Here is a 23,753-nt window from a genome sequence, read left to right as displayed (position 1 = left end):
CCAGCGAGCTTGAATACGACTCAGGAGGACGCGCGCCATTAAAACACGATGCCAAGCTACGATTTGGAAGACCTGCGGACGGTTGATCCAGAACGTGGAGTGCAGGTCGAGAAGTAAAAGGCGATGCGGCGGTTCACCATCTGCCATTGAATAAGTTCTGGCAATTTCAGGAGGGCATAGATAAGACGAATCAGCGCAGGACAGATGCCTCGTGGCTTATCAGCACTACAGCATGTCAGCGGAAGAGGAGAATACCCTAGATCAAAGACGTACATTGGACTGCAAGCGGTACCCGGAAACAGTGACCCATACACTCTTTAATCGTATATATATGCACCGACATATCATACTTCCGGATCATACTTCCGGCATCGGTTGATGTATACCTGCGCAAGTATGGTTGTCATTCGCGCTGACGGTGGTCTATCGGGTATCAGAAGTATGCATTCCATAGCAGCAGAATAACGACTAGCGATGTCAAATATACAGTAACACAAAATCGAAACGTACAGACCAAGGCTAATCAAGACTTGATCAACCACGGTTTATGCTGCAGTGTCCATGAATCCAGCGTTTTCCAGAAGTGGGCGACGATGGCCTTATCGACGTGTCGGCGGTGTGGATCGATCTATCCGTAGAATGGGAATATGCGACAGGCGCTAAATAGAAGGCGACTCACCTTCAATTCGGTGACATTCCAATCCTTGATTTTGGTGTTCGCTGGATCATTTGACCACGACACATAAACTCCTTTGACTACAACACACACAGCCTACAATCAACCCAGCATTCGGATCAACCCTTAAACCAACGCACCGTGGTGGAACAGCTGCCTTGGGTCATTCCATTTGTACGGTCGGAATTGCCATGCTTGACCGGTGGTCATAACACACACCACACGGTCCCACGCGTCAGCTCCGAACTTTGCTAAAGCTTCTGTGCTGTCCACGACAAAGTACCGTGCATGGTGCTCAGTTTCTTTGCCGCTGGAGTCGATGTGCGTGCGTTTGCGATATATTGGAATCATGTCTTCCGGCCGTGGATTCCCTTCTGCGGCGGCTCTGCTCCGAGCGTCCTGTGACGTTTCAAAGCTTGAAGGCAAACTATGAGAGGAGTATCCGTGGAGGAGTTGGACAGACGTACACCGATTCTTGAAGGAACTTTTTGACGTTGTACATAGTGATGAGCGCGGTTGGAGAGGATGAAATCATGATGATGGGATACATGTTGCCTGCACGTAGTCACTGAGCACGCGTAGACTTCAGCAGAAATGGAGTACACACGAGCTTTACGAGCGGCCATCTTGGGATCTATCAACGGCTTAGAATTCCGTGCAGCAAGTTAGCTAAACAATACATACCTGTCGACGATTGCCCCACTGCAGGAAGCGCACCGGCGCCTGGTTTACCAGCGTCTTTCATCTTCTTCAACTTGTCGGCGTAGGAGGCGCGGATATTGGAGAAATTCTAGACAACCCGATCAGTCACCCGCGGCGCCGGGAGTAGACTGAACATACGTTGGGCTTGATGCCTCGTAGCACGCTGTTGCGGTCCTGGAGCTCGATTTCATTTTGCTTGATTTTCTTGACCGCTTCGGTATCCGCGGTGTCGGGGACGTATTTACGTTTGGACGGTGAAGAGTTCGCGTCTGGCAAAGTGTCAGCTATTGTTCGCGCGTCCCGTCGTCAACTCACCTGAGAGGGGGGCGAATCGCTCAGGGTGTGTATCTTTCCCTTCCAGCCAGTCTATTACGGCCTTGCGCTCGGTTATACTGATATAGCCCAGAGAAAGACCGTGTTCTCGACACTGCTTCATGTACTCCGAGCCCGTGAGATCCTTCAGCATCCATGCTACATAGATTGCGACGAGAGAGTAGAAGTCTTGAGGGTTCGCAGAAGGGTCTGAAGACTTGGAATCCGGCTTTCTGTAGCGAGTTGGGGTGTCCTTCGGGAAGGAGTGATTGGGAGGAACATGTATGTGGGTTGCGGCGGATACTGAAGATATTGATTCGCCGTCTTTTGTAAATGTAACGGCCGCTTTTGATTTTATGGCCTGTCTCAGCGCAAGAAGGCAGTCCGACATGTTTCGAGAGCTGTCGGCGATGAGGCCAGCCTGGAAATGAGTGAATAGTTCAGGTTCAGGAAGCGATTGGTCCAAATAATGATTGTGAGAAGTTGCCATTGACTGTGGGGATTAGCACGTGAACGCTACGGTTCGAAGACTGGTGAGTTTAGCACTTTCATTGCCATCGATCTCAACATCGCAAATACCAATTGCATCATTCGGAATGGAATCAAGCTTGACCGAATGACGCGCGATATCGTCCGTGCTATACTTGGAGTTGAGATATTGACTTGACATGGTCACCCGCTAGCTCTCGAAATAAGCAAGGCACTCCAACGGCTATTCGCCGCCTGTTCCCTCCACTTCGCTCACTCGCTCCCCCTTTGTCTCAGTCGTCCTCTTTTCTCTCCGCCTGTATCAACCACCCAACACGCCGCGTCACATCCGATCCCCTCCCTTTGCCTCTCAACATCTCGCCATCTCTCTCCGCTTGTCCTCAGCCAACGCCCTCTCTCAAACGATCAGTTCTCGTTGCCGACTCCAACCCGCTTTCTGTGACGCATGCACCATCCCCGCGACCTTTTGTCGACTGTCCCCCGTCTCTCCAGCTCAGGGACACGACGCAGGACCGCGTGCGTACCCCATTTTGTCCATTCCGTCTTCTTACTCACCCATTTGCTCACTCAGTTTCTCGACTACCCGATTCCCACGTCCTCAACCGCGCCCAACACTCAACCGCGCATAGACCACGTCCTCAATCACTCTCCAACGCCCAATCCGCCGTCCAACGCCCAGCCTCTCAGTACGCGCGAACGGGAAACGGAGAGGAAGTCAAGAAACTAACCGAAACGAAGTGAACGAGCCGGACGGAGAAACTCAGCGAGGAAAAGGGGAAATGTCTGCGGAAATCAGTAAAGGTGCGTCCCCTCTTTCGGTCGAACGGACGCCAGCTGACGTGTTCTTGCGTCAGCGCGCCCTCGGGCCGCATTGCTCGCATTGCAGAGGCGATACGTGAATAAGGTTCCGCAGACGCAGAACGCGAACGAGAGCCAAACGATGAAGGGCGCCGTCAGCATCCCATCCCATCTCATCCTACCCCATCCCATCTCATCCCATCCCATCCCAGTATGGTGCCAAGTCCCTACGCCTACGCCGTCCTGCTTCCCCGCACAGTCACGCGATGACGGCGGCGAAGCCAATACCCCGAAACGCGAGCGGAATCGGAAAGCAGCGAAAGGGGAAGTGGGGATACGAGATACGAGAAACGAGAAATGGGCACGAGGGATGGGAGCGAACGTAAACAGGTTTAAAGGTAACCGGGTAAACGCCGGCGCCGACGCGACGGGGAAGTGCAAGGGACGCGAAATGGGCAACGTTGGCGGCACCACCGACTTCCACTACGTCAGACGGCCCTATATGCACGCACGTCGCACGCACGCATGGACGCGTTACTGGACGCGACTCCGCACTGCTGAGGCACCCAGTGGGGACACGACGAATGGAGACGAAAGGAGAAAGAAGGAAGGGGAACGACAAACGGAAATGAGAACACAGAGGAGAGACGGAAAAGAGAAAGAGAAAGAGAGTGTGAGAGAGAGACTACGTACGTACGTATCGCGCGGTAGCACTTGATGTACTTCGTCTAGCTAATGCTACGGCTCCTCCAATAGTGCTAGAGAACGGGTTAGTCGCGCGGATACAAACGCCAACGAGCACGAGCGCGAACACTAAATGGAACGAAAGGATATCAAGGCACAGCGAGAGGATAAATGAAGGAAGACGAAGGAGGGTGAACGACGATGCAAACCTCCGCCAGGACGACAGAACGAAGGGAGACGGAAACGGCAGCAAAGGGTCGACGATGGGAGCAAGGACAGCACGTACCCCACCCACTCGAGCATGATCGCCGAATACGAGTGGTATGGGGCTCCACTAAACGAGGGGTTATCTCCCAAGACTGCCTGCAGCACGCGTCAGACTGCGTCCCTGCCCTTGCCCGGCTCCACGAAGAAGGTTAAGAACGGCGTAGCGAGGCGCCAGTGCAAGCGAACGGCGCGGCGGAGAAACGAGACGACGGCGTGAACAGGGCGACAAGCGGCGAGCGCACGGGAAACGCAGGGAATGAAGAGGGACACGAGGCAAGTCGGAGGGACACGAGGCAAGTTGGGGAGATCGCGTACGTGTAAGTGCGGTCTCCCCGCCTTCGTTAGTCGTTAGTCGACGCTGACCCCGTGTTTTCCAAGTGAGATGACGCGGGTTGGGGTACAGGGAGCCCGAACTCGGTGGGGCCGCCACGCGCACGCGGACCTGCGACGGCGAGCTTCGAAGCCCAGGCGCGCAGAAAACGCGAACACGTAGATGGGACGCGAAACGAGGACGCGAGGCAACGCGAATGGGGAAACAAACGGCAGAGATCGCGCAAGTTTGGTCTCTGCGTTACAGCGTATCGTTCCCAGCGTGGCTGATCTCGGGCGGCGCGTCGTGAGCTCGAAACCACGAATCGCGACGACGTGGGGATGCGGACGGCGAGCGCAAACGAAGGCTCGCCACGGGACGACTTTGGGGCCGAATGCGCAGGCGAGAGCAAGGACGAGTCTAAGCAGTCCGAAGAACGACGTAGAAACGAAGAGAGGGGCAGATCGGACAGAGACGATGGCCTCGATGAGACGCCGCCAGCGCCGAGCGCACGCAGAAAGACGAGCGAAAGAGAAACGGACGGGAAAGGACAGAAGAAATTGAAGAAAGAGACTCGCGCCCGTCGAATCTCGTCAACGTCGATGTCGAGCTCGAGTGAACCAGAAAACGAACGCAAATGTGCGCACCCCATCGAAGAAAAGGAGGGGAAATGAAACGACGGGGCGCAGAACGAGCAGACACGATGATCCAATCCGACTCCGTCTACCAGAAGTCTAAGCTCGTCATCGAGGACGACGACGACGAGACTGCAAGAGAGACGGCCGCCCACCTGCTCGAAACGAAAGCACACGCTAAATAAACGCCATATCGCGAAGAAATACAATGCAGCGAGGTCCGCGTTGCCTCCAATCGCCGAAATCAAGCCCAGGCCGTGGAAGTACCGCTGGCGCGCATCAAGTCCACGGCCATCGCAAGACAACGCGAGACAAGACAACAAGCAGATGGAGCGCAGCGATGCACGAGGTGGCTCCGATCTCTGCGACCACCTCCACTCGCCCGCCGCAACCGTGGAAGTACCGCTGGCGCGCATCAAGTCCACGGTCTCGTCAAGGCAAAGCGGAGGAGGAAGCGTGTGAGACGGAGTGTTTGGGATGCAGATGGGCTACACGACCTGCGAAGACTCGAGGCAGCCCCAAACGACGGAAGCAAATGCAACGCCGAGAAAGGAGAACGACAATGATAACCACGCACAACACCGATCCAACGAAACGAAACGAAACGAGAGCGGGGATACGTACCAAGGACCAAGGAGTACTGCTGACTAGCTGACAAGAATAGTAAGTCAGCCCTTCGTTGACATCAAGACACAGTCACTTACTTGGTTCGTTATCGCATCGTTATCGCAGGCGAGTGCGAGTGCCAACGATTAAGACGCTAAGCTGCATTCCACGACGATGCTCGGTTAGTCGACGAAGGAAAGAGAAGGAAGCGAAAGAGCGAACAGGATGTCGAAACGGACACATTGTTGGAGCGTTGGAAAGACGGGATCGCGCGCGCGACGCGTAGGCGATACCCCAGTGCCCGGGCACTAATGTCAAGAACACTACACGCTAGATCGATTAGTAACTAGGTGAATAATAGATGGGTTTCAGATGACTTACCTACGCAGCATCATGTGGATCTCGAGTGGTTGGGGGTCTCTATACTAATGTTAGCACCATGGGCAGACACAAGGATAAGGTACATACCCGTTTATCTATTCCCCGACTCGCGATACTTATTCGACGTTGATTTGTAGACTTTGGTTGTTCACACATCTAATCACGCAAGTTAGTCGATTACCCGAGTTGAACGGTGCCGCGTACCTTTACGCTGGCTACGTCGTTACACTGTCGTCTACAATGCGTCCGTCGTCCGTCGTCTGTCACTTCGTTGCACGTCATCTCATGTCGGAGACTAGACTCACGGCACCATCTTCTACAAGACTGTCGCTCGAACTCGCTAACAATCCACGCACGTCCACGCCACCCGGGTCTCTGGTCAGCCTGGTGAGACCCCGATCTTCTACGTCTACATCTAAGTAACTATCCTGATCTCATTCTTCAGAGTACGTCTACCAGACCCTCGTGTTCACGTCTCACACTTCAAGGCCTGCGTTTGGCTACGACATCCAGCGCTCGAGCGTTCAGCGTTCGCTGCGTCTCCCAGTCTCTCACTTCACGGCGTCGGGATCATCTCTCACTTGTTCACCGTCACGGTGGAGTGTTCTGCCTTGGATTCGCAGGTTCGGCGTAGGCATGAATCTGGATGATTCGTCCGTCAGCGCATGTGCTGCGTCGTGTCGCGTGGGTTGGTTGGAGATGGATCTGAGGAACTTCCATGACAGTGAGTGCAAATCTGCTTCGTGGGTACGTGTCGGGCATTAATTAAACGATTACTTACGAGTTGCTTAGCCCAGTTCTAGGGCCGTCTCCACGAATTCAGACATCTGGGGATAAACGATCAAGGTCAGCGAGCCGTACGACGGCGTTGACGACAATGATTACCTCTGGAACATAGCTAGTTCGCAGTCGATGCATGAATTCGCCCACAAGCAAGTCCCTGGATCGCCCTGCCGCCGTTTGCGTGCACAGTTGATGTATCAGCTCGTCGCGGTTGTTGTCATCGAGTGCGTAATGTTACCCGAGCTAGCTGCTTGGAGAATTCCTCCCCGATGATGAATCCAGCATCGAAGGGTCTACAAGATGGACCTCGTGTGAGCCGTTGTCGATGACGTCGCACAAAACGAATACATACCTAATGATCTTCGTGAACAGCCCTGAATCCGCACGAGTGCGAGAGATGTAAGTAATATGTTCTATGTCAGTTACTATGGACGTAGATCTTACCTCTCGTTTGTAGTATCCAACAGCCGACCCCACGACAAACTCGTTCGAGCCCTTGACGCCCGGCTTTGTGCTGAGAAGATGATCCAGCAAGCTATGAAGCGAGCGGGTGAGTATAGCCACGTATTCGAGCCATGTGAGACTTACCACGAACCGAGTTTACTCCTAGGTCCATGGTTGGTGTTTGAGAGCTTGGGCCATTGGCGCAAAATGCCATCGTTGTCGTCTCCGTCATCCCCCGGTCGAGTGTGTAGGGCTGAATTGTGTCAACGGGGTTCATTGGACGTTGGTTCGGCTTCGATTCGAGCCCCCCGATGGACCGGCTGATCTTTCAAGGTTAGTTCAATGATAATACACTCCCAACCTTGTAACCAATGTCCACCACACACTCTGTATTGAAACCGTTGTCTTTTGGTCGTGTTCGGCTTGTTTCCAGGATGACTTATTCATGAAAACCACTGTATTCTTCGGTTGAGCTGACCGGTGTAGTGGGTGTTGTTGGATGATGATAGTCTAGAGTCAATGGGTGCAGGACGTTAATGAAATCAAACTAACTGTCAGTTCGTCGACGAATCGGTATGAAGCGAATGGTCAAGTAATAAGAGTCCAGCTGTAGTGTATATCAGTGAAATGTGATGGCTAAACTGCGATGCAAGCTTACCTTTGACTAGATTGTTATAGGTGAACCGATGATCTAGCCTAGAATGAAGGAAATCGAGCCTTCAGGCGTTGCAGTAAGAATGATAGCGTAGTTGAATGGGGCGCCGTGATGAAAAAGAATCAATCAATCTATTGATCAAATTCAGCACTGTGGGATTAGTGGAGAAATGAACTGACCTGGAGTAGAGAGCGCAGCCGTCGATGTTGACCGCGAGTAATTGATGGGAGGAGTTTCGTACAATGCAGGGTGTAGTACTACAGTTAGCTTCGGGGAATAGTCCACTCATTGCTGGTATTAACTGCAGATGGAAAATGTCAGTAAACAATGATCACTAAAGTGCAACAAAAGCTTACCAGTAGCCAATGTGTGCGACTGACAAACCATCGAAATCGATAGCAAGTCGAAAAGGGGCGGATAGGAGAGGATGGACAGATGGAAGATATAGCTCGTTTGAGCTGGAGGAGGATGGGTAGGGGAGTGGAGAAGAGAGTTCCTGGTGAGGATGGAGAGTACTCAGCAAAGATGGCCCACATTATATAGGAAAAAAGGGCGGTAACATCGGAAACAGCATTTTCAAGCTATCCTGAGCTCCAGGGACTTGGGAGCTTCCATGAAAAAATCTTGAATGCTGAGCCTTACGTTGCAGGCTAAGCGAGCCGACTAAGCGCCTATTACATCACATCAAGAGACGGGGACCTTGCGATTTGAATCTGCTTCAGGGAGTGGAGTACAACGAGGAGAAGAGGGTCAGGTGTGAGTTCTCCGTGAGTTGCAGAGATATTGTGGATGGGGGGACACCTGTAGCACCTTCAGAGGGATAATGTGGACTACTACTGCATGTAATCAGTGCACGTACCAGCATACTATACACTCTATATTGCAATGGAACGAACTTGCTGTGCATTGAGAATCTGGCTCGGAGTGCCGGAGGAAATAATGTGATCGGGGCCTTGTTGCTCTACCAAGGCAAGCGTGTTACCCTGGTATCTATGCGCCTGTAATAGCTTGAATGTTCTGCAATCTGAACACGGCCATATGGAATACCTTTGGCAGAGATAATGAGCCCGGTGTAAGCAGCTGGTAGTTTCAATTCTGGGTGTCCTTTGAATTGAAAAGAGCAAAGAATGACTGAATACACATTACTTACAGCTCTGTAGGTCATTAGCAGCAGATTCCTCACAAGAACGAGCGGGAGTGGATGTACGGGTTACATCTAAATTAGGCGTTTACAGACTTGAACCAAATTAGGGCAGATGTTCAAACTCCGCTCCTCCGTCTCGAACCACATCAATGCCAGCGACAAGGATCTGCGACCACTTACGCTACGAAAAGAAGGGTCCCGCTCTGCTTCTGTGTCTCCTTGGCTCATCTGAGGGTGGTCATTGGCTCCAGACGACCAATAATGGTAACAGGTATGTTTTCTTTTTCGTTGCGTTGTTTTCAACCCTTACCCATGCCGTTGTCTAGAAAGCATGCGGCGAGCTACTCAAACCAAGCGTAAATACATAGACAATGTTTGCGAATGTCTGGCATTCATGTATCCCCACCAATGTCCTTGTACCCTTGTCTGCAATCTCCAGGTGTCATCATGTGTTCTCTGCCATCCTCTTCAGTGTCACCGACAGCACACGGCCACTCTCTTACTTGCAATCTGCGGGTGTAGGGTAAAAAGGATTGAAATTTGAGAAAATTGGTATACACGCGTCCCGCAACCAGCAATCTTTGTCCAGCTTATTGCAGATTACCCTCGACCACCTGCCACCCCTACATCTCCATCCATCCCTTGCCTGGAGTACGTGCCTTGTAGAGGCCATGACATTCTTGCCCTTTTCCCACCTCCACTCGAACATCCAGATTACCAGCCAACGTTGCCACCAATCTGTGACGCCACACCTCTGTTTCCTTTCTCACACCGTAAGCCTGCACGCTCCAAAATAGGCTCGGATTTTCAAAATTTGATATTTGAGCTCCCGCCGACCAGCACTTTTTGTCCAGATTATTGCAAACATCAATCAACCACTTGATACCAAGTGAGCACATTCTGCGATGAAAAAACGTTCAAGATGCCGGGATTTTGACCTGACGCCCACCCGATCTCCCCTCGTTTGGAGTATGTGTCCCAGAATGGGTGTGGCATTGTAGAGGCCATGGTGTTCTGCTGTTTTCTGCTCCATTCCTTGCCTGCCAGCGAGTCCAATGCTGTCAACAAGTGTCCTGTGACCAGCCTGAATTCCCTGATGTAACTCATCCCGCTGCAACATACTCCATACGGTCTATTCCTGACTCACATCATAAGCCCCCATGCTCGAAAACAGCTTGAAATTTCGAAATTTGAGATTTCAGCTTCCGCTGACCAGCTACATGACTGCAGATATTGGCTGAAATGTCGACCTGATGCCACATCTATCTCATCGTAAACATCACCCGGCCACCCCACATGCTTGGCCTCATTGAGGCAATGCCGTTCTGGTTTCTTTCCCCTTTCCTGCTTGTTTTGTGAGTGTCTGCCGACCATCACATCATTGTAATGAGCATCCAGGGCCACTTCGGCTGCCAAACATTTGTCAGAATGGACTTGGCAGCTCATTGTTTGCTTGCATCTACTGGATCTATTTGGCTCAGCTCCGATCTTCTGAACCCTCTGCCGCATCACCCTTTCCATTGATGACCGACATCTTCTTGATATACTAGTGATCATGGATTATAAGGACACTTGCTGTGGTATTCTACCTTGTCAAATACTACTTTGCGCGCCGTCTTGACTAATATTGTATCGCTTACGTGTGCCTGAGAAACACCGAGTCTTACGATAAGCATGCAACGTGTGAAACATCACACAATGGATGCCAAGTCCTAAGCGAGACGGGGACTTGGTACGATGCGCTGGCAGGGGATGGTCTGTGCATGGAATGAAAGGGATAAATAGTAGAAAGTGTGCTAGTGTTCAATAATCTGCCAAAGGTAAGTAACTTCTTGTATCTAACGGCCGAAGCTGACAGTCTGATGTACTAGCACAGGGAACATATGCTTGATTGAAACACAACTCCCAAGGTAAGTGCTTGTACTAAAGGGAACACACAGCTGACAGTCTGACGCACTACAGGGAACGCACGGGGAACGTATGCTTGACCGAAACACAACTCAGAGTCGCTTTGGACTACGCTCATTTTCGTTCCCACGCTACTTATCTGCTCTCACACTCACTAAATTGCCTTGCTAAGTCAGTCACTCACCTTGGTGTTCGCTGGATAAACTCCAACACACACAGCCTACAATCAACCCTTAAACAACGCACCGTGGTCATTCCATTTGTACGGTCGGAATTGCCATGCTTGACCGGTGGTCATAACACACACCACACGGTCCCACGCGTCAGCTCCGAACTTGGCTAAAGCTTCTGTGCTGTCCACGACAAAGTATCGTGCATGGTGCTCAGTTTCTTTGCCGCTGGAGTCGATGTGCGTGCGTTTGCGATATATTGGAATCATGTCTTCCGGCCGTGGATTTCCTTCCGCGGCGGCTCTGCTCCGAGCGTCCTGTGACGTTTCAAACCTTGAAGGCAAAGTATGAGAGGAGTATCCATGGAGGAGTTGGACAGACGTACACCGATTCTTGAAGGAACTTTTTGACGTTGTACATAGTGATGAGGGCAGTTGGAGAGGATGAAATCATGATGATGGGATACATGTTGCCTGCACGTAGTCCCTGAGCACGCGTAGACTTCAGCAGAAATGGAGTACACACGAGCTTTACGAGCGGCCATCTTGGGATCTATCAACGGCTTAGAATTCCGTGCAGCAAGTTAGCTAAACAATACATACCTGTCGACGATTGCCCCACTGCAGGAAGCGCACCGGCGCCTGGTTTACCAGCGTCTTTCATCTTCTTCAACTTGTCGGCGTACGAGGCGCGGATATTGGAGAAATTCTAGACAACCCGGTCAGTCACCCGCGGCGCCGGGAGTAGACTGAACATACGTTGGGCTTGATGCCTCGTAGCACGCTGTTGCGGTCCTGGAGCTCGATTTCATTCTGCTTGATTTTCTTGACCGCTTCGGTATCCGCGGTGTCGGGGACGTATTTACGTTTGGACGGTGAAGAGTTCGCGTCTGGCAAACTGTCAGCTATTGTTCGCGCGTCCCCTCGTCAACTCACCTGAGAGGGGGGCGAATCGCTCGGGATGTGTGTCTTTCCCTTCCAGCCAGTCTATTACGGCCTTGCGCTCGGTTATACTGATATAGCCCAGAGAGAGACCGTGTTCTCGACACTGCTTCATGTACTCCGAGCCCGTGAGATCCTTCAGCATCCATGCTACATAGATTGCGACGAGAGAGTAGAAGTCTTGAGGGTTCGCAGAAGGGTCCGAAGACTTGGAATCCGGCTTCCGGTAGCGGGTTGGGGTGTCCTTCGGGAAAGAGTGATTGGGAGGAACATGTACGTGGGTTGCGGCGGAAACTGAAGTTGTTGATTCGCCGTCTTTTGTAAATGTAACGGCCGCTTTTGATTTTATGGCCTGTCTCAGCGCAAGAAGGCAGTCCGACATATTTCAAGAGCTGTCGGCGATGAGGCCAGCCTGGAAATGAGTGAATAGTTCAGGTTTAAGAAGTGATTGGTCTACACAATGATTGTGAGAAGTTGCCATTGACCGTGGGGATTGACACGTGAACGCTACGGTTCGGAATTTGTTGAAGACTGGTGAGTTTAGCACTTTCATTGCCATCGATCTCAACATCGCAAATACCAATTTGACTACCAAGCATCATTCGGAATGGAATCAAGCCTGACCGAATGGAAGCGCAGGACGCGCGATATCGTCCGTGCTATACTTGGAGTTGAGATATTGACTTGACATGGTCACCCGCTAGCTCTCGAAATAACCCCAACTCCAGGCGCAACGTCAGACCCACCCCATAGCTGTGGAGATACGCTGACAAGAACATGGAAACTCGGTGTTGCGCTGGCGACGGTATCGTGTTGTATCGTGTTGCCTTTCACCTACGACGACGGTCAACATTCCAGCTGCTTGGTGGGATCATAGAATAAGGGTATCGTATGCTAGCCCCCAACAAGCTCTCATCTCGCCCTGATCCATATACGCTGGTAAGAGTCCTGTTATCTCGTCGTTGCGTACCACTTTCTAATAGATGCTCGTGCTCAGCGTCCTGGAGACGGCAAGTCGATTCAACGCTCGACTAGTGCGCATCGAGGACTGACAGCGGCCTTAGACTGTCCCTACTTCACCCACATTCGTTCGCGCATTAACGACCACGACATGTACACTTACGCCTTCATCTACCTCATTATGGTCTTAGCCATACCTGTGGGTAGCATGCCCTCTCATACGAAGCAGAAATATCGGCATGGTCAGCTAGGATACGTTCTATCTGACGATGGTTTTTTAACTAGTTCTAATTGCAGGCTTCTACTGGGGCAAACCCAATAAGAATATTAATATACAAGGCGCAAAGCTCAAACTCCCTGACTTGTCGGACCTTCCCGATCTATCAGACCTTCCTGACCTGTCTGACCTGAAGCCCAACAAAAGCAAAGATACAGGACCGGTCGCGGAGACCGGTGACGACTGGAAGGACGGAGTGGTGAAAGGGCATAATACCTATAGGAACAAGTACGGAGCCAAACCTTTGAGCTGGAGTGATGATCTGTACCCGGAAGCCGAGGATTGGGCTAAACGCTGTAATTTCGAGCACAGGTGAGGCCCTATCTAAATTTGCTAGCTTCGGGGGCTTATTCCGTAGCAACGGCAACGGGAAATACGGCGAAAACTTGGTACGTGGGTTATCGCATAGTGTCCAAGGAGGCCACTCAGTGTCTATGCAGGCTGCGGGTGGAGGGCAGAAATACGGGTTCCTTGAAGGTCTCACCGCCTGGATGGATGAAGCCAGTATGAGTGTCCCCTGTCCTACCAGACGTATTCACTGACATCTCCCAACCCCTGCAGAATTATACGATTGTACGCTTGCGTCCTTTCCCTACAGCCCGTCATCTGACCCGTGTACAGATAGTAACCCAACGTTCGCACTTGATACAGGTCATTTCACCTCTGTAAGGACCCTCGTTTCGTGGTACATTCACAATGCTCACGTCATGAAAGGTCATCTGGAAGAACACAGACAAGGTTGCCTGCGCCATCTCCGACTGTCCGGCTGGTACCGTCCTCTCGCAAAATGCGAAGTTCATCGTTTGTAGATACAGCCCACCCGGAAATGTCTTGGGCCAGTTTGCGTGAGTTTCGTCCCACCCGGGTGTTATTTCTAGATTCTAACATGTTAATTTGCATAGTGATAATGTAGGGAGGCTGTTGGACGCCATAGGCTTATGAACGTCACGTTAGAGTTACGTCTATCATCTGATTCGTGTAGGTAGGATGGAGGGTCGATCCCTTCAGACACCTCGTATAGTGTGTATTCTTAATCGAATGCCTTTGTTCTCGCCGCTGCTTTCTCTCACCCGTCCGTCCAGGATACCTTCTACATTAAGATTGGACATGGACTATCCATTTCTAGTCACAAACGCGCGGCCGCCAAGTATTGCCTCGGGTATCAAGAAGATCATAAATGCTTATGATGATCCGGGGCCAACCATATTGGTTGGTTTGCATCCTCCGGTGTCGAATATACCTCCTCGTAGGTACCACAGAAGGATGCTCCGGTCCAATGGGCGTCGGCGCTCTTGCTTTGGGAGTACTCAAGGACCCGCTGAGCACAGGTCTTACTCGCCGCCATACCCTGACGAAACAAGAGCGGCCCTTGCGTCCTCCCATACAGAAGCATCCTCGGATGTTCCTTCGTACCGTTCACCCCTGTGAAGGTATAAAGACGCAACCTTTCTTGCTCACTTTCAGTAGTCTCATACAGACTTCCTCATTCCACTCCAATACCGATGCGCTGGTCTTCTGCACTCCTCTCAACTCTCACCCTGGCACTCGTGGCGAAGTCGCTGCCCAGCAGCGGCATCAGCCAAGAAGTGTTCACGGTCGATGATTTCGATCCTAGCCTCCCGGAAGCCGGTGAAATCGTCTTCGAGCCTATGCATTTCGATGCGGAGGGTTTCGATATCAGTGAAGGAGAAATGGGCGCAGCTATCTTCGCCGACTGGAAGACTGAAGTCGTGAAGCAACACAACGCTTACCGTGCTCAATATGGTGCACCAGCGTTGACCTGGAGCGATGCTTTGTATCCTGGCACCCAACAGTGGGCTAATCAATGCAAGTTCCAGCACAGCAACGGGCAAGGCAAATACGGGGAGAACCTGGTACGTGTATTGAACACCATTAGGACCCTCAGAGCGCTAATTCCACGACTCGCAGGCTGCTGGAACTGGCGGTAGCTACGGTTTCTCGTCTGGTCTCAAGTCTTGGATGGACGAAGCTTGTGAGTTTCTGTCTTTCGAGTCCAGCGCACTGATCTCACACTGTGCTGCCATCCAGCTAAATACGATTGTGAGACCCCGCAATATATTGGCTTTTCGCCTCCGCTCACCCTGTATCACTAGACAATCACCCCGGATTCTCGCAGGCAACTGGGCATTTCACTCAGGTATGGCGACAGTGGGTACAACGAGCTTCAATCCTTTCTTATGTCCTCTAGGTTGTTTGGAAGAGTAGCAAGCAAGTCGCTTGTGCCATCGGAAACTGCAGGGGCGGCACTATATTCCAGCAGCCATCCAAGTATGTTGTCTGCCGTTACACTCCACCCGGAAACTTCGCTGGCCGCTTCGCGTAAGTGATGATCAATTCACTGAACCCAACAATTCTGAAACCAGATATTGGTAGGGAGAACGTCGGACGCCGCAAGTAAATCGTGTGAACAGCCATTTCAAGCTGTGTTGAATATGGATCTATCTCGAGCGAGAATATACGAGTGATGCTGAAACCTGTACACGAGTGATACAAGGGTATATACAGAGGTAAATATGGGCGTGAATGAAGAAGATCGTGATAGATGCCAGAGACTTCAAACACGCCCATCCTGCCAACCCATCAACTTCCAGAGTCTAGGGACACCGCCCAACCTCGACTCTATCAAATCTACGGATTGTGGTCTTTGAAATCCCTCCGTGCGAGTTGATGATTCCGTGAGGGCGTTCGTTTCGTAATGTACATAGAAGGGGCCAAACGTTGCTTCTCTTGGGGTGGGATTACTGGGACGAAACAGCTCAGGCATTGCCTTGGCGTGTTCGGATCCAGGGCTTAGAGGTACTGGTAAGTCCTCATTGGCGAGGGCCGGGGAAGGTGGGGGATTGCGTGGAAGGTGATCTTCGTTATTCCGCCAGCTCCTGTCGTGACACGCGTCGAGATAGGGGTAGTACGCGACGGGGGACGATAGCGAGTGTTCATTGGCACCCTCAATGCCATTCGCGTAGTCCTCTGCGGGCGAAGTGGTTTCTTCACCGCTTCCTCCCGTAGACCCATCTCGGTCAATGAGCTCGCCAGTCGAAGCGTCGCAAGATTGATAGTCTGTTTCCGAAGTTTCCGAATCAGACTCTTCCAAGCTCTCTCCGTGCTCAACTTCCAGGCATGCGAATGGATTGTTAGGTGACGGCTTATCATGTAGCGCGCTGTGGACGCGTCGTGTTGTCTCCGCGCGTCCGTGGTTCCTAGGTGCGGCATCGAGAACCTGCCTGGGATTCCTCGCGACGCGTTCTTGAGGGTTGACTTGGAGGTTCTCCTTAGCGGATTTATGCTTCTTCGTCGTCTTCGCGTTTCTGATTGCCTGAGTACGCGCTTCCTTGGGTGGTACCGAATCAAGGATGTATGTAGGGGGCGCAATTAGGGGGTCCCCGACGCGTTCGAAGACGTATTTCGCGTCCATCCAGCCGTTGGATGGCGATAGGATAGGGCGAGCCTGATAGTGTGTTATTCCTTGTTCCTTCGTCTGGAAGCGAGCGGCGTCGGCATATGTCAGAGTTGTGGCCATATCGCGAAGGGTGGGAGCTCTGTTTCTTGTTCGTTCAAGCGATAAGCAGACCCTTTATACTATTCATGTCAAGGACTCAGCCACTCAGGGGTAATATATAACAAAGTAAAATGTCTTGGAGTTTTTGTTCTTCACTAATGTCGCTTTGGCCTTGCGGCTTTTAATTGCTTGCACATATACAGATAGCTTAATGCTGTGGCCTCTACGTCGATACATAGCTCGATACAAGCACTAAACCTTCACTTTGTCAAAGATCGAAGGCGACACCCATTTTTTCTAGCTATAGCTTCTGCTTGCGGTCACGGTGTACGAGGCGCATCGCGCTGGCCCGCCGCGCGGGCACGACAATCCGGGACAATGCGCCTCTACATGGTATATGGTTCACATCCAAGCACTGCGAACTACTGTCGATCTGATCTGTATACCACTTGACAGCCTTAGGAATCTCAGGCTGTGAGACAAGAACACGGCGGTGCCGATGGAGAGTGACCTTATCAATCATTTTTTGTGCTTTACTACGAGTCAAGCGTAATGATTGATTGAATGCAATTGCAATTAACAACTGGCAGGCCCTCGATCAATTGAAACATGAAGAAGCGTGTCATTACTTCGATGAAAGAGCAAAGGTGATATCAAAATAATCGCTGGCTTTCAGATAGCTGGTTGAAATCTTGCATTTTCGTGTCCGATAACGTGGGAAAACCTGCACTTTCTGGCGCTGCGCGCGCGAGTGACTGCCGGATTTATGTAAGTATGGCAATTGGCGCGCGGTGCGTATATAAGGGTTTAATTGACGGGGCTATACGATGCAGACGAAACTCGAAGGGCCCGGTTTTGTCTCAAACCTCAGCGGCCCCCGACCTCCAATCCAGTCTTCGCCAGGTCATTTTGTTGGTTATAATGAATGGAAGTAATGATGTAACTCGGCATCGGGGTTGAATCTGCTCACCCAGTTACCTCCTAGTTACCGACCAACTTTCACGATCCAATATTATACTGCCACATTTCTAGAATTTCAGTTAGATTAAACATGAATTTTGGGCGCATCACACCTGATGGGATCCTTGGCGTGGTATGCACGAAACACAAGATTACTGGTCCGATGATTGTATTACCTAGAGGTATCGCGACACAGGCTCAGCCGTTATTCCATGATCAACAATTTGGAATTTCTCAAAAGAGCAACGATTTTGGGGAGATATTCGGTATGAACCCTTCCCTTGATGGCCCCTCCTCGATCCACGTTCAGTTCGGTGCATGGTGCCACCAGCACGTATAATCGTTCTCCAACGTCTGATCCAATAATTGCTCCTAGCATTGGAAAGCGAAATGCTCTCCGTCAAAAGCTGCTTCTGACAGCCTCAATACTTGTGCTGCTGGCCACCACAATATTTTTGATTGTCAAGCTCGTGCACCTACGGATATACAACCCGATGGATGACTATCAGATATTGTCAGTGCCCCATACCCCGTTCCGCTCACAGAAGATGGACTGACTAACTTCAGAAACCCCTTCCCCATCCTATACGACCAATCAAACACCCCTCAATCCGACCCGAACGCCTTGGCCGTCGTCTCTACCCTTTACTCAAACAACTACGCGATGTCCACCGCCGTCCTCGCCCACTCCGTCCGGAGCGTGAACTCCACTGCGCGCTTGATTCTCCTATATATCGATGGACAAGTCTCTGAGGAGGCTCTTTGCATAAGCAGGGCCTCAGGATGGGAGCTGCTTGCCGTCCCACGAATTGCTCCACCAAAAGGAGGGAAGGGCGTATACTATCGATTCGTCGACCAATACACGAAACTCAACCTGTGGGGCTTGGATAAACATGGCATCGACCGCCTGGTTTATCTAGATGCAGACACACTCGTCCGGCGAAACTTCGATGAATTGTTCAACCTTCCGTTCAGCTTTGCTGCCGTGCCGGATGTATACGGCCCAGGGAACCCGCAGGGATTTAGACTCGGGTTCAATGCGGGGGTCATGGCAATCCGCACATCATCCTCTGTGTTGAGAGATATGAAGAATAACATCGAGACAGCTAGGTATCCGATAGGGCAAGCGGAACAAGCCTTCCTGAATTTGTATTATGGTGTGAAGGCGGTGCGGCTTCCCTACATCTACAACGCCTTGATATCAATCAAGAAACGGAATCGGGTGCTCTGGGAAGAGTTAAAAAGCCACATCTCCGTCATTCATTATACCGAGCGGAAGCCATTCATGCTGGAGGCCCAGCCGGGGGAGAGGATATTGACTCCGGAGGAAACTGAAACGGCCATAGATATAGCTCAACGGGATTTCGAACGTTGGGCAGAAGAGTTTGGGTGGTGGCGATCTGCTTACCACAGTATGATGGCAAAACACGGAGCCGAGGTCAAACGATGCACTCTATGATGCGTGAGATGGATAAATCACCCTCGCACCGATAACAACCATATACTTACCTATCATTTTAATCGTTGTATTTGATATTTTGGTTGCATTAAGACGCCCTCATCAGCGCCCTGTGTTTGTGTTTTCAGTTCTGAAATGCCGGTCCGCCCACGTCGGATCTTATTCATAGTTCAACTACTGAGCGCTGCGCGGCGAGCCTCTATTCACTAGCGGATACCAGGAGATTCGCCCTTATTATCTCGATATCGTCATCGTTTAACGACGTCTTGGCTTTAATATACTGCTCCGCGGTCCCATACTTTTCCCTAAACGCTGACAGAAAAGCACGGAAGGTCTCAGCCCTGTTATCAGGTGTTTGCAAAGACGGTTTATCAATGGTTAGAGGCGATTGGAACACGTACTTTGCGGTCGCCATATTCAAGGCACCCGACCAGTTATTCTTATAGACTTCGTTGGCCTCAAACCGTTTCAAGAGGGTAGGGAGCAACGGCTGTAGCCCGTATGTAGTGAGAGCGTAGTCGTTAATGATATCTTCTTCGCCCATTCCAGCCAGCTAGTCAGTTTAGTGAGTTTCAAAATAACCCATGTTCATCAGCTTTACATTCACCAGCTGAATAAGAGCCACAAATACCCCCGTCCTATCTTTTCCAGCTGGATACCGTGGATCAACATATTCTCGGTTGATCTCACTCAACCACGTACCAGTGCAATGTATAAGACAAGGATGATCCTTCTGGTCCCGTATGTGGCGAAGGATCAACTCAACGGAGGGACCTCCTGCTTTCAAAAAGCTAAAATACAAAGCAAGAAAGGTCTATAATCAAATGGTCGTTAGTACAACTATCTAAAGCAACGGGTATCTTCACACCTTCACTTCATCTGTGTCGAAAGAAGAAAGCCTTTCCAATATTAGCGCATTCCACGTTGGGGGTTCAATCGAGAAGATATTGTGGCACCTTTTCGCTAAACTGGCTGGGTCAAAGGCCTCGTCTTTCATGATCGGACAATTCACGACCTCGACTCCGTCAATTTCCAACGGAGGTGCTTGAAAACTCTTGATTTCGGTCTGTGACCTTAGATCGAATACTTTCTTTATGCCAAGTGCCATGAACTGAGCTCTCCCTTGGTCGGTGACTTTGGCCGGTTCCCCAGACCGATAGATGTATGACGGCCTCGCGATCTGCCCACTGAATCCAGCGGAAGTCTTTGAGGCGAGGGCATCGCGAAGATTGACTAATCCGTCGACAGTGATGAAAGGCGGAGAAATGATGATCGCAGCAACACTTCCGATGTCTTCTGTGGTTTGCATTATCGTCGAGTTGAAAGTCGTAAGCTATGTGTATGAGCGTCTACTAGGTTATGAGATTGCCCGACCCGACCTTGGTTTCTTATGTAACTGGTATGTTCGTCTCGGTTAACGTTGAATTCCGGGCCGAACCACTATGAGCAACCTTTGGTTCGAGGATGTACTACGAACCCTTTTGGTAAGTTGGGTACCTCGAGGCTGAACGACCTATCCTCTTGCTATTCTCCTTTTGGCCTCGGCGCTGGGTGTATGGGATCGGGCACTACGTGGCTATCAGCCGCGAAGAGCAAGCGAAGAGTGAAACTCCGCAGTCTTATTCCTGGCAGTCAAATGATGATGGAGGTTTCAGATTTCAACTGTATCAGCCACGTCGCATCGAGAGAGGAAGACCAACTGCGACCTCGACCGCTCAACGAGTTGCACAAATGAGAATGACCAAATGTGCGGCCTGAACGAAATTTTGCGGATCGCATCTGGCGTTTGCTTTTTCTGCGTGCTCACGATGACGACTTGAGAACAGTTGCGTAGGTTCATTTGGTTCGTTTCCTACAGCCAGGATCCAACATGGAGCAAAAAGCGGGGATTGAACGTGGAAAATTCATTCCCCATGGGCTATATCAGCGCTTGTTATGGGAGCGATTTCCCTCCTCGTTTATATCTAAGCTGAACTGAACTGAACCTTGATGAACTCAACGCTTTTGGAGTTCAAAGTACCTAGTCATTGGAGAGCTGGACGTGCTCAAACTGGATTCTTGAACAGACGGTAAGAAACCAGAAAAATACGCCTGGAAGACACATTTGGCCGTAGGGATCCCTTTTTGCATCCGCTAACCAATTCGGAGGCTAACTGACTTGCGCAGGAAGGGAAACACGGTGGGCACCCCTACTCCGTTTGTCTGCAACGTCCTAACTGAATGATGTGTCGGGTACAGGCATTGGGTACACCTTGGAATGCAAGTGTCGTGGGACCACGTAAACGGCAACTAGACACATTACATCAACCATTGATGTTCGTACCATAACGGCGCTTGGTAATTCCCCTTCCATGACTCTTCAAAGCTTCATCGCTTCTTGTTGACTTTGTTCATCGGCAACCGAAAGGCCGTGAAGCGTGATAATTCGGCGCACTTGCAGCATCTGGTAGTCGTCCATCGGGCTGTACACTTTCAAACGCGTTAGTTTGATCAATAGGACTACCGTCCATGGTGGACAACAACATGAGCAATGTCGCGAGGACCGCGTGTCGTCGGAGGGCATTCTGTTTGCTATGGCCTTCAGGAATCCGAGCGCTCGACGTTGGTAGCCATTGACTTGACGTACCGTGTGCTGAGTTCGCTTCACCAAGAACCCCTTCCCCGTGATACAAGAACGTTTCAACGGTTCATATGCAGACTCGAATGCCGTCTCCGACGTTTCTACCCTTTACACAAACAGCTACGCGATAGCCTCCGCAGTGCTCGCCCACTCCATCCGTAGTGTCAAATCTTCCGCGCGTTTGATTATCCTGTACATCGAGGGCCAGGTATCTGAAGAGGCCCTTTGTATAAGCAGGTCTGCTGGATGGGAGTTAGTAGCCGTCCCCCGAACCGCCCCGCCGCTTGGAGGCAAGGGAGTATGTACCCAGTTCATCGACCAGTACACCAAGCTCCACGTCTGGTCCCTCAACACAATGGGCATCAAACGTCTGGTGCACACGCCGACACGCTTTCGTCAGAATTTTGACGAGCTGTTCCACCTTCCTTTCAATTTTGCCGCGGTGCCGGACGTATATGGGCCAGGAGACGCGCGGGGATTCAGCTTGACATTCAACGCGGGGGTGCTGGCAATACAGTCGTCTTCTTGTATCCTGAAGAATATGAAGAAGTCTGAGACGGCGAGGTGCCCTGTACAGCAAGCGGAACAAGCTTTCTTGAACTTGTACTTCGGGGCGAAGGCTGCTCGGCTGCGCTACATACAACGCTCTCTTAGCGATGAAGAAGCGCAATCCGGTCGTCTGGGAGGAGTTGAAAGACGAGTTGGCTATTGTGCATTATACAGATCACGTTCCTTTTAGATTCCCAGGACAAGGTCTTGACCCCAGACGAGAGAAAGGTACCCCCGCCTCAATCGGTAGTTCACTTGTTTCGGCAGTAGATCTGAACAGCAGATACATAAAGTATATCATTAACATTGCTTATCGCTTATCGAAGCTCAACTTCCTTCCCGAGAGCGCCCAGCACGTGTTCATCGTTGGAATGTTCATCAGATAATAATGATGGCACTCAATTCAATGCCTTCACTACCCACCATCATGGAATCTCCTACGCCGGCACAGGATACCTCGAAACCAGCGCTACGCCGACTTGAGTCTCTTCTACGCCATGTACTCCGGATTTCTGTCAGCGATGGCCGTATCTTTATTGGTACTTTCGCTGGCACAGACAAACCCCTCAATATCCTATTGATCAATGCAGAGGAGTATCGCATCGGCCTTAACGAGAATCCTTCAGGCAGATTTGTTGGACAAATCATGATTCCGTGGAAGATCGTAACGAAGGTGGAGGCTCAAGGAGACGCCACCGATTTTGAAGGCGATGTATCCATGACCTAGCGCTTCCCTCACGCCCCCGAAGTCGAACAGAACTATTTATTTTTCCAGTATATATTACAAGACCGCCCGCGGTCGTTTGGCACTTTATCCGAAACCTACGCCTTGTGACTGGCTTGTACTCCCGCCGCCTTCGTTGCATTCGGGGTCGGTGGCTTGTTGGCTTTGGCCTTTCTCACGGCCTTCTGGTTAGCAGTCGAGACGGGAGGAGGTGCACTAGTGGTAGGGGCTGGTACATCTGGGGACTGGGTTGAAGAAGCCTGAACTACCGCGCTGGTGGCCGACGCGTCCGGAGGAGAGGAGGGTGAAGCTGCTTCCAAAAGCGGGGATGCACCTTGCTTTAATTGAGGATTTCGCTCCTCTTCGGGCCCTTCGCGCGTGACTCTTCGTTGCTTGCCCGCCTTTCGACGCTTCAGCGACCTATTAAACCGAGTCTTGCGATTCTGGCCGATGGGACGCCCGGCGTTCTTCTTGCTCGCCTTTTGGAGTTTACCAGTACCACCGCTGTCGAGAATCGTAGCGGCATTTCTAGTATCCTCGCGGAACATTGGGGTATCGCTATTGCTCGTCTTTGCTAGCTTCGGAATATCTCGTCCTAGGCGGGCGACATATCGCTTTCCAAGAAGACTACCGGGTTCAGAGCGGGCGACGCTCCTCTTGTTCTGCGGTAGGACGTATGCATTTGTCACCAATGCAACGACGCAAAAGGCGAGGACAGCAGGTAATGCGGGGAACTTCATGGCGGGTGGAGATTAGGCACGGGAGTGGTCAGCTGGAGTATA

At 51.2% G+C, this 23,753-nt stretch overlaps 12 protein-coding genes across 12 annotated transcripts; 6 read left to right on the top strand and 6 right to left on the bottom strand.

Annotated features, from left to right (window-relative positions):
• Window positions 1-523: 523 nt before the first annotated feature.
• Window positions 524-2,081, bottom strand: CDC73_2 (accessory factor associated with RNA polymerase II; the record flags this gene model as incomplete). The annotated part of the gene is made up of 8 exons (XM_036771259.1): window positions 524-628; window positions 680-756; window positions 817-1,091; window positions 1,144-1,231; window positions 1,284-1,310; window positions 1,394-1,466; window positions 1,517-1,647; window positions 1,694-2,081. The coding sequence occupies 8 exons, from the start codon at window positions 2,079-2,081 to the stop codon at window positions 524-526; spliced, it is 1,164 nt and encodes a 387-aa protein (XP_036637104.1).
• Window positions 2,082-2,306: 225 nt separating this feature from the next.
• PC9H_001608 (uncharacterized protein) lies at window positions 2,307-3,794 on the top strand (the record flags this gene model as incomplete). Its single annotated transcript, XM_036771258.1, has 6 exons — window positions 2,307-2,321; window positions 2,387-2,695; window positions 2,751-2,865; window positions 2,918-2,980; window positions 3,034-3,670; window positions 3,734-3,794. 6 exons carry the CDS (start codon window positions 2,307-2,309, stop codon window positions 3,792-3,794), a joined length of 1,200 nt encoding a protein of 399 aa, XP_036637103.1.
• A 785-nt stretch (window positions 3,795-4,579) lies between these two features.
• PC9H_001607 (uncharacterized protein) lies at window positions 4,580-5,058 on the top strand (the record flags this gene model as incomplete). Its single annotated transcript, XM_036771257.1, has 2 exons — window positions 4,580-4,877; window positions 4,904-5,058. The coding sequence occupies 2 exons, from the start codon at window positions 4,580-4,582 to the stop codon at window positions 5,056-5,058; spliced, it is 453 nt and encodes a 150-aa protein (XP_036637102.1).
• A 1,590-nt stretch (window positions 5,059-6,648) lies between these two features.
• On the bottom strand, window positions 6,649-8,278 carry PC9H_001606 (uncharacterized protein; the record flags this gene model as incomplete). Its single annotated transcript, XM_036771256.1, has 6 exons — window positions 6,649-6,687; window positions 7,088-7,157; window positions 7,232-7,340; window positions 7,746-7,783; window positions 7,922-8,043; window positions 8,099-8,278. 6 exons carry the CDS (start codon window positions 8,276-8,278, stop codon window positions 6,649-6,651), a joined length of 558 nt encoding a protein of 185 aa, XP_036637101.1.
• Window positions 8,279-11,020: 2,742 nt separating this feature from the next.
• Window positions 11,021-12,287, bottom strand: CDC73_1 (accessory factor associated with RNA polymerase II; the record flags this gene model as incomplete). Its single annotated transcript, XM_036771255.1, has 6 exons — window positions 11,021-11,297; window positions 11,350-11,437; window positions 11,490-11,516; window positions 11,567-11,672; window positions 11,723-11,853; window positions 11,900-12,287. The coding sequence occupies 6 exons, from the start codon at window positions 12,285-12,287 to the stop codon at window positions 11,021-11,023; spliced, it is 1,017 nt and encodes a 338-aa protein (XP_036637100.1).
• A 729-nt stretch (window positions 12,288-13,016) lies between these two features.
• On the top strand, window positions 13,017-15,561 carry PC9H_001604 (uncharacterized protein; the record flags this gene model as incomplete). The annotated part of the gene is made up of 12 exons (XM_036771254.1): window positions 13,017-13,107; window positions 13,163-13,454; window positions 13,480-13,531; window positions 13,583-13,654; window positions 13,857-13,987; window positions 14,225-14,566; window positions 14,620-15,016; window positions 15,072-15,135; window positions 15,192-15,203; window positions 15,257-15,300; window positions 15,352-15,482; window positions 15,537-15,561. 12 exons carry the CDS (start codon window positions 13,017-13,019, stop codon window positions 15,559-15,561), a joined length of 1,653 nt encoding a protein of 550 aa, XP_036637099.1.
• A 156-nt stretch (window positions 15,562-15,717) lies between these two features.
• Window positions 15,718-16,680, bottom strand: PC9H_001603 (uncharacterized protein; the record flags this gene model as incomplete). The annotated part of the gene is made up of 1 exon (XM_036771253.1): window positions 15,718-16,680. The coding sequence occupies one exon, from the start codon at window positions 16,678-16,680 to the stop codon at window positions 15,718-15,720; it is 963 nt and encodes a 320-aa protein (XP_036637098.1).
• Window positions 16,681-17,903: 1,223 nt separating this feature from the next.
• Window positions 17,904-19,078, top strand: PC9H_001602 (uncharacterized protein; the record flags this gene model as incomplete). Its single annotated transcript, XM_036771252.1, has 2 exons — window positions 17,904-18,133; window positions 18,187-19,078. 2 exons carry the CDS (start codon window positions 17,904-17,906, stop codon window positions 19,076-19,078), a joined length of 1,122 nt encoding a protein of 373 aa, XP_036637097.1.
• A 199-nt stretch (window positions 19,079-19,277) lies between these two features.
• On the bottom strand, window positions 19,278-20,387 carry PC9H_001601 (uncharacterized protein; the record flags this gene model as incomplete). Its single annotated transcript, XM_036771251.1, has 6 exons — window positions 19,278-19,419; window positions 19,480-19,631; window positions 19,686-19,729; window positions 19,781-19,892; window positions 19,947-19,977; window positions 20,035-20,387. 6 exons carry the CDS (start codon window positions 20,385-20,387, stop codon window positions 19,278-19,280), a joined length of 834 nt encoding a protein of 277 aa, XP_036637096.1.
• Window positions 20,388-22,053: 1,666 nt separating this feature from the next.
• On the top strand, window positions 22,054-22,517 carry PC9H_001600 (uncharacterized protein; the record flags this gene model as incomplete). Its single annotated transcript, XM_036771250.1, has 2 exons — window positions 22,054-22,386; window positions 22,446-22,517. The coding sequence occupies 2 exons, from the start codon at window positions 22,054-22,056 to the stop codon at window positions 22,515-22,517; spliced, it is 405 nt and encodes a 134-aa protein (XP_036637095.1).
• Window positions 22,518-22,674: 157 nt separating this feature from the next.
• Window positions 22,675-22,974, top strand: PC9H_001599 (uncharacterized protein; the record flags this gene model as incomplete). Its single annotated transcript, XM_036771249.1, has 1 exon — window positions 22,675-22,974. One exon carries the CDS (start codon window positions 22,675-22,677, stop codon window positions 22,972-22,974), a length of 300 nt encoding a protein of 99 aa, XP_036637094.1.
• Window positions 22,975-23,069: 95 nt separating this feature from the next.
• Window positions 23,070-23,711, bottom strand: PC9H_001598 (uncharacterized protein; the record flags this gene model as incomplete). Its single annotated transcript, XM_036771248.1, has 1 exon — window positions 23,070-23,711. The coding sequence occupies one exon, from the start codon at window positions 23,709-23,711 to the stop codon at window positions 23,070-23,072; it is 642 nt and encodes a 213-aa protein (XP_036637093.1).
• Window positions 23,712-23,753: the final 42 nt, after the last annotated feature.

The sequence above is a fragment of the Pleurotus ostreatus genome (genome assembly GCF_014466165.1).
Source record: "Pleurotus ostreatus strain PC9 chromosome Unknown scaffold_1, whole genome shotgun sequence".
Taxonomy (NCBI): Eukaryota; Fungi; Basidiomycota; class Agaricomycetes; order Agaricales; family Pleurotaceae; genus Pleurotus; species Pleurotus ostreatus.
Note: the sequence above shows the minus strand (reverse complement) of the source record. Positions and strands in the feature narration are given on the sequence as shown.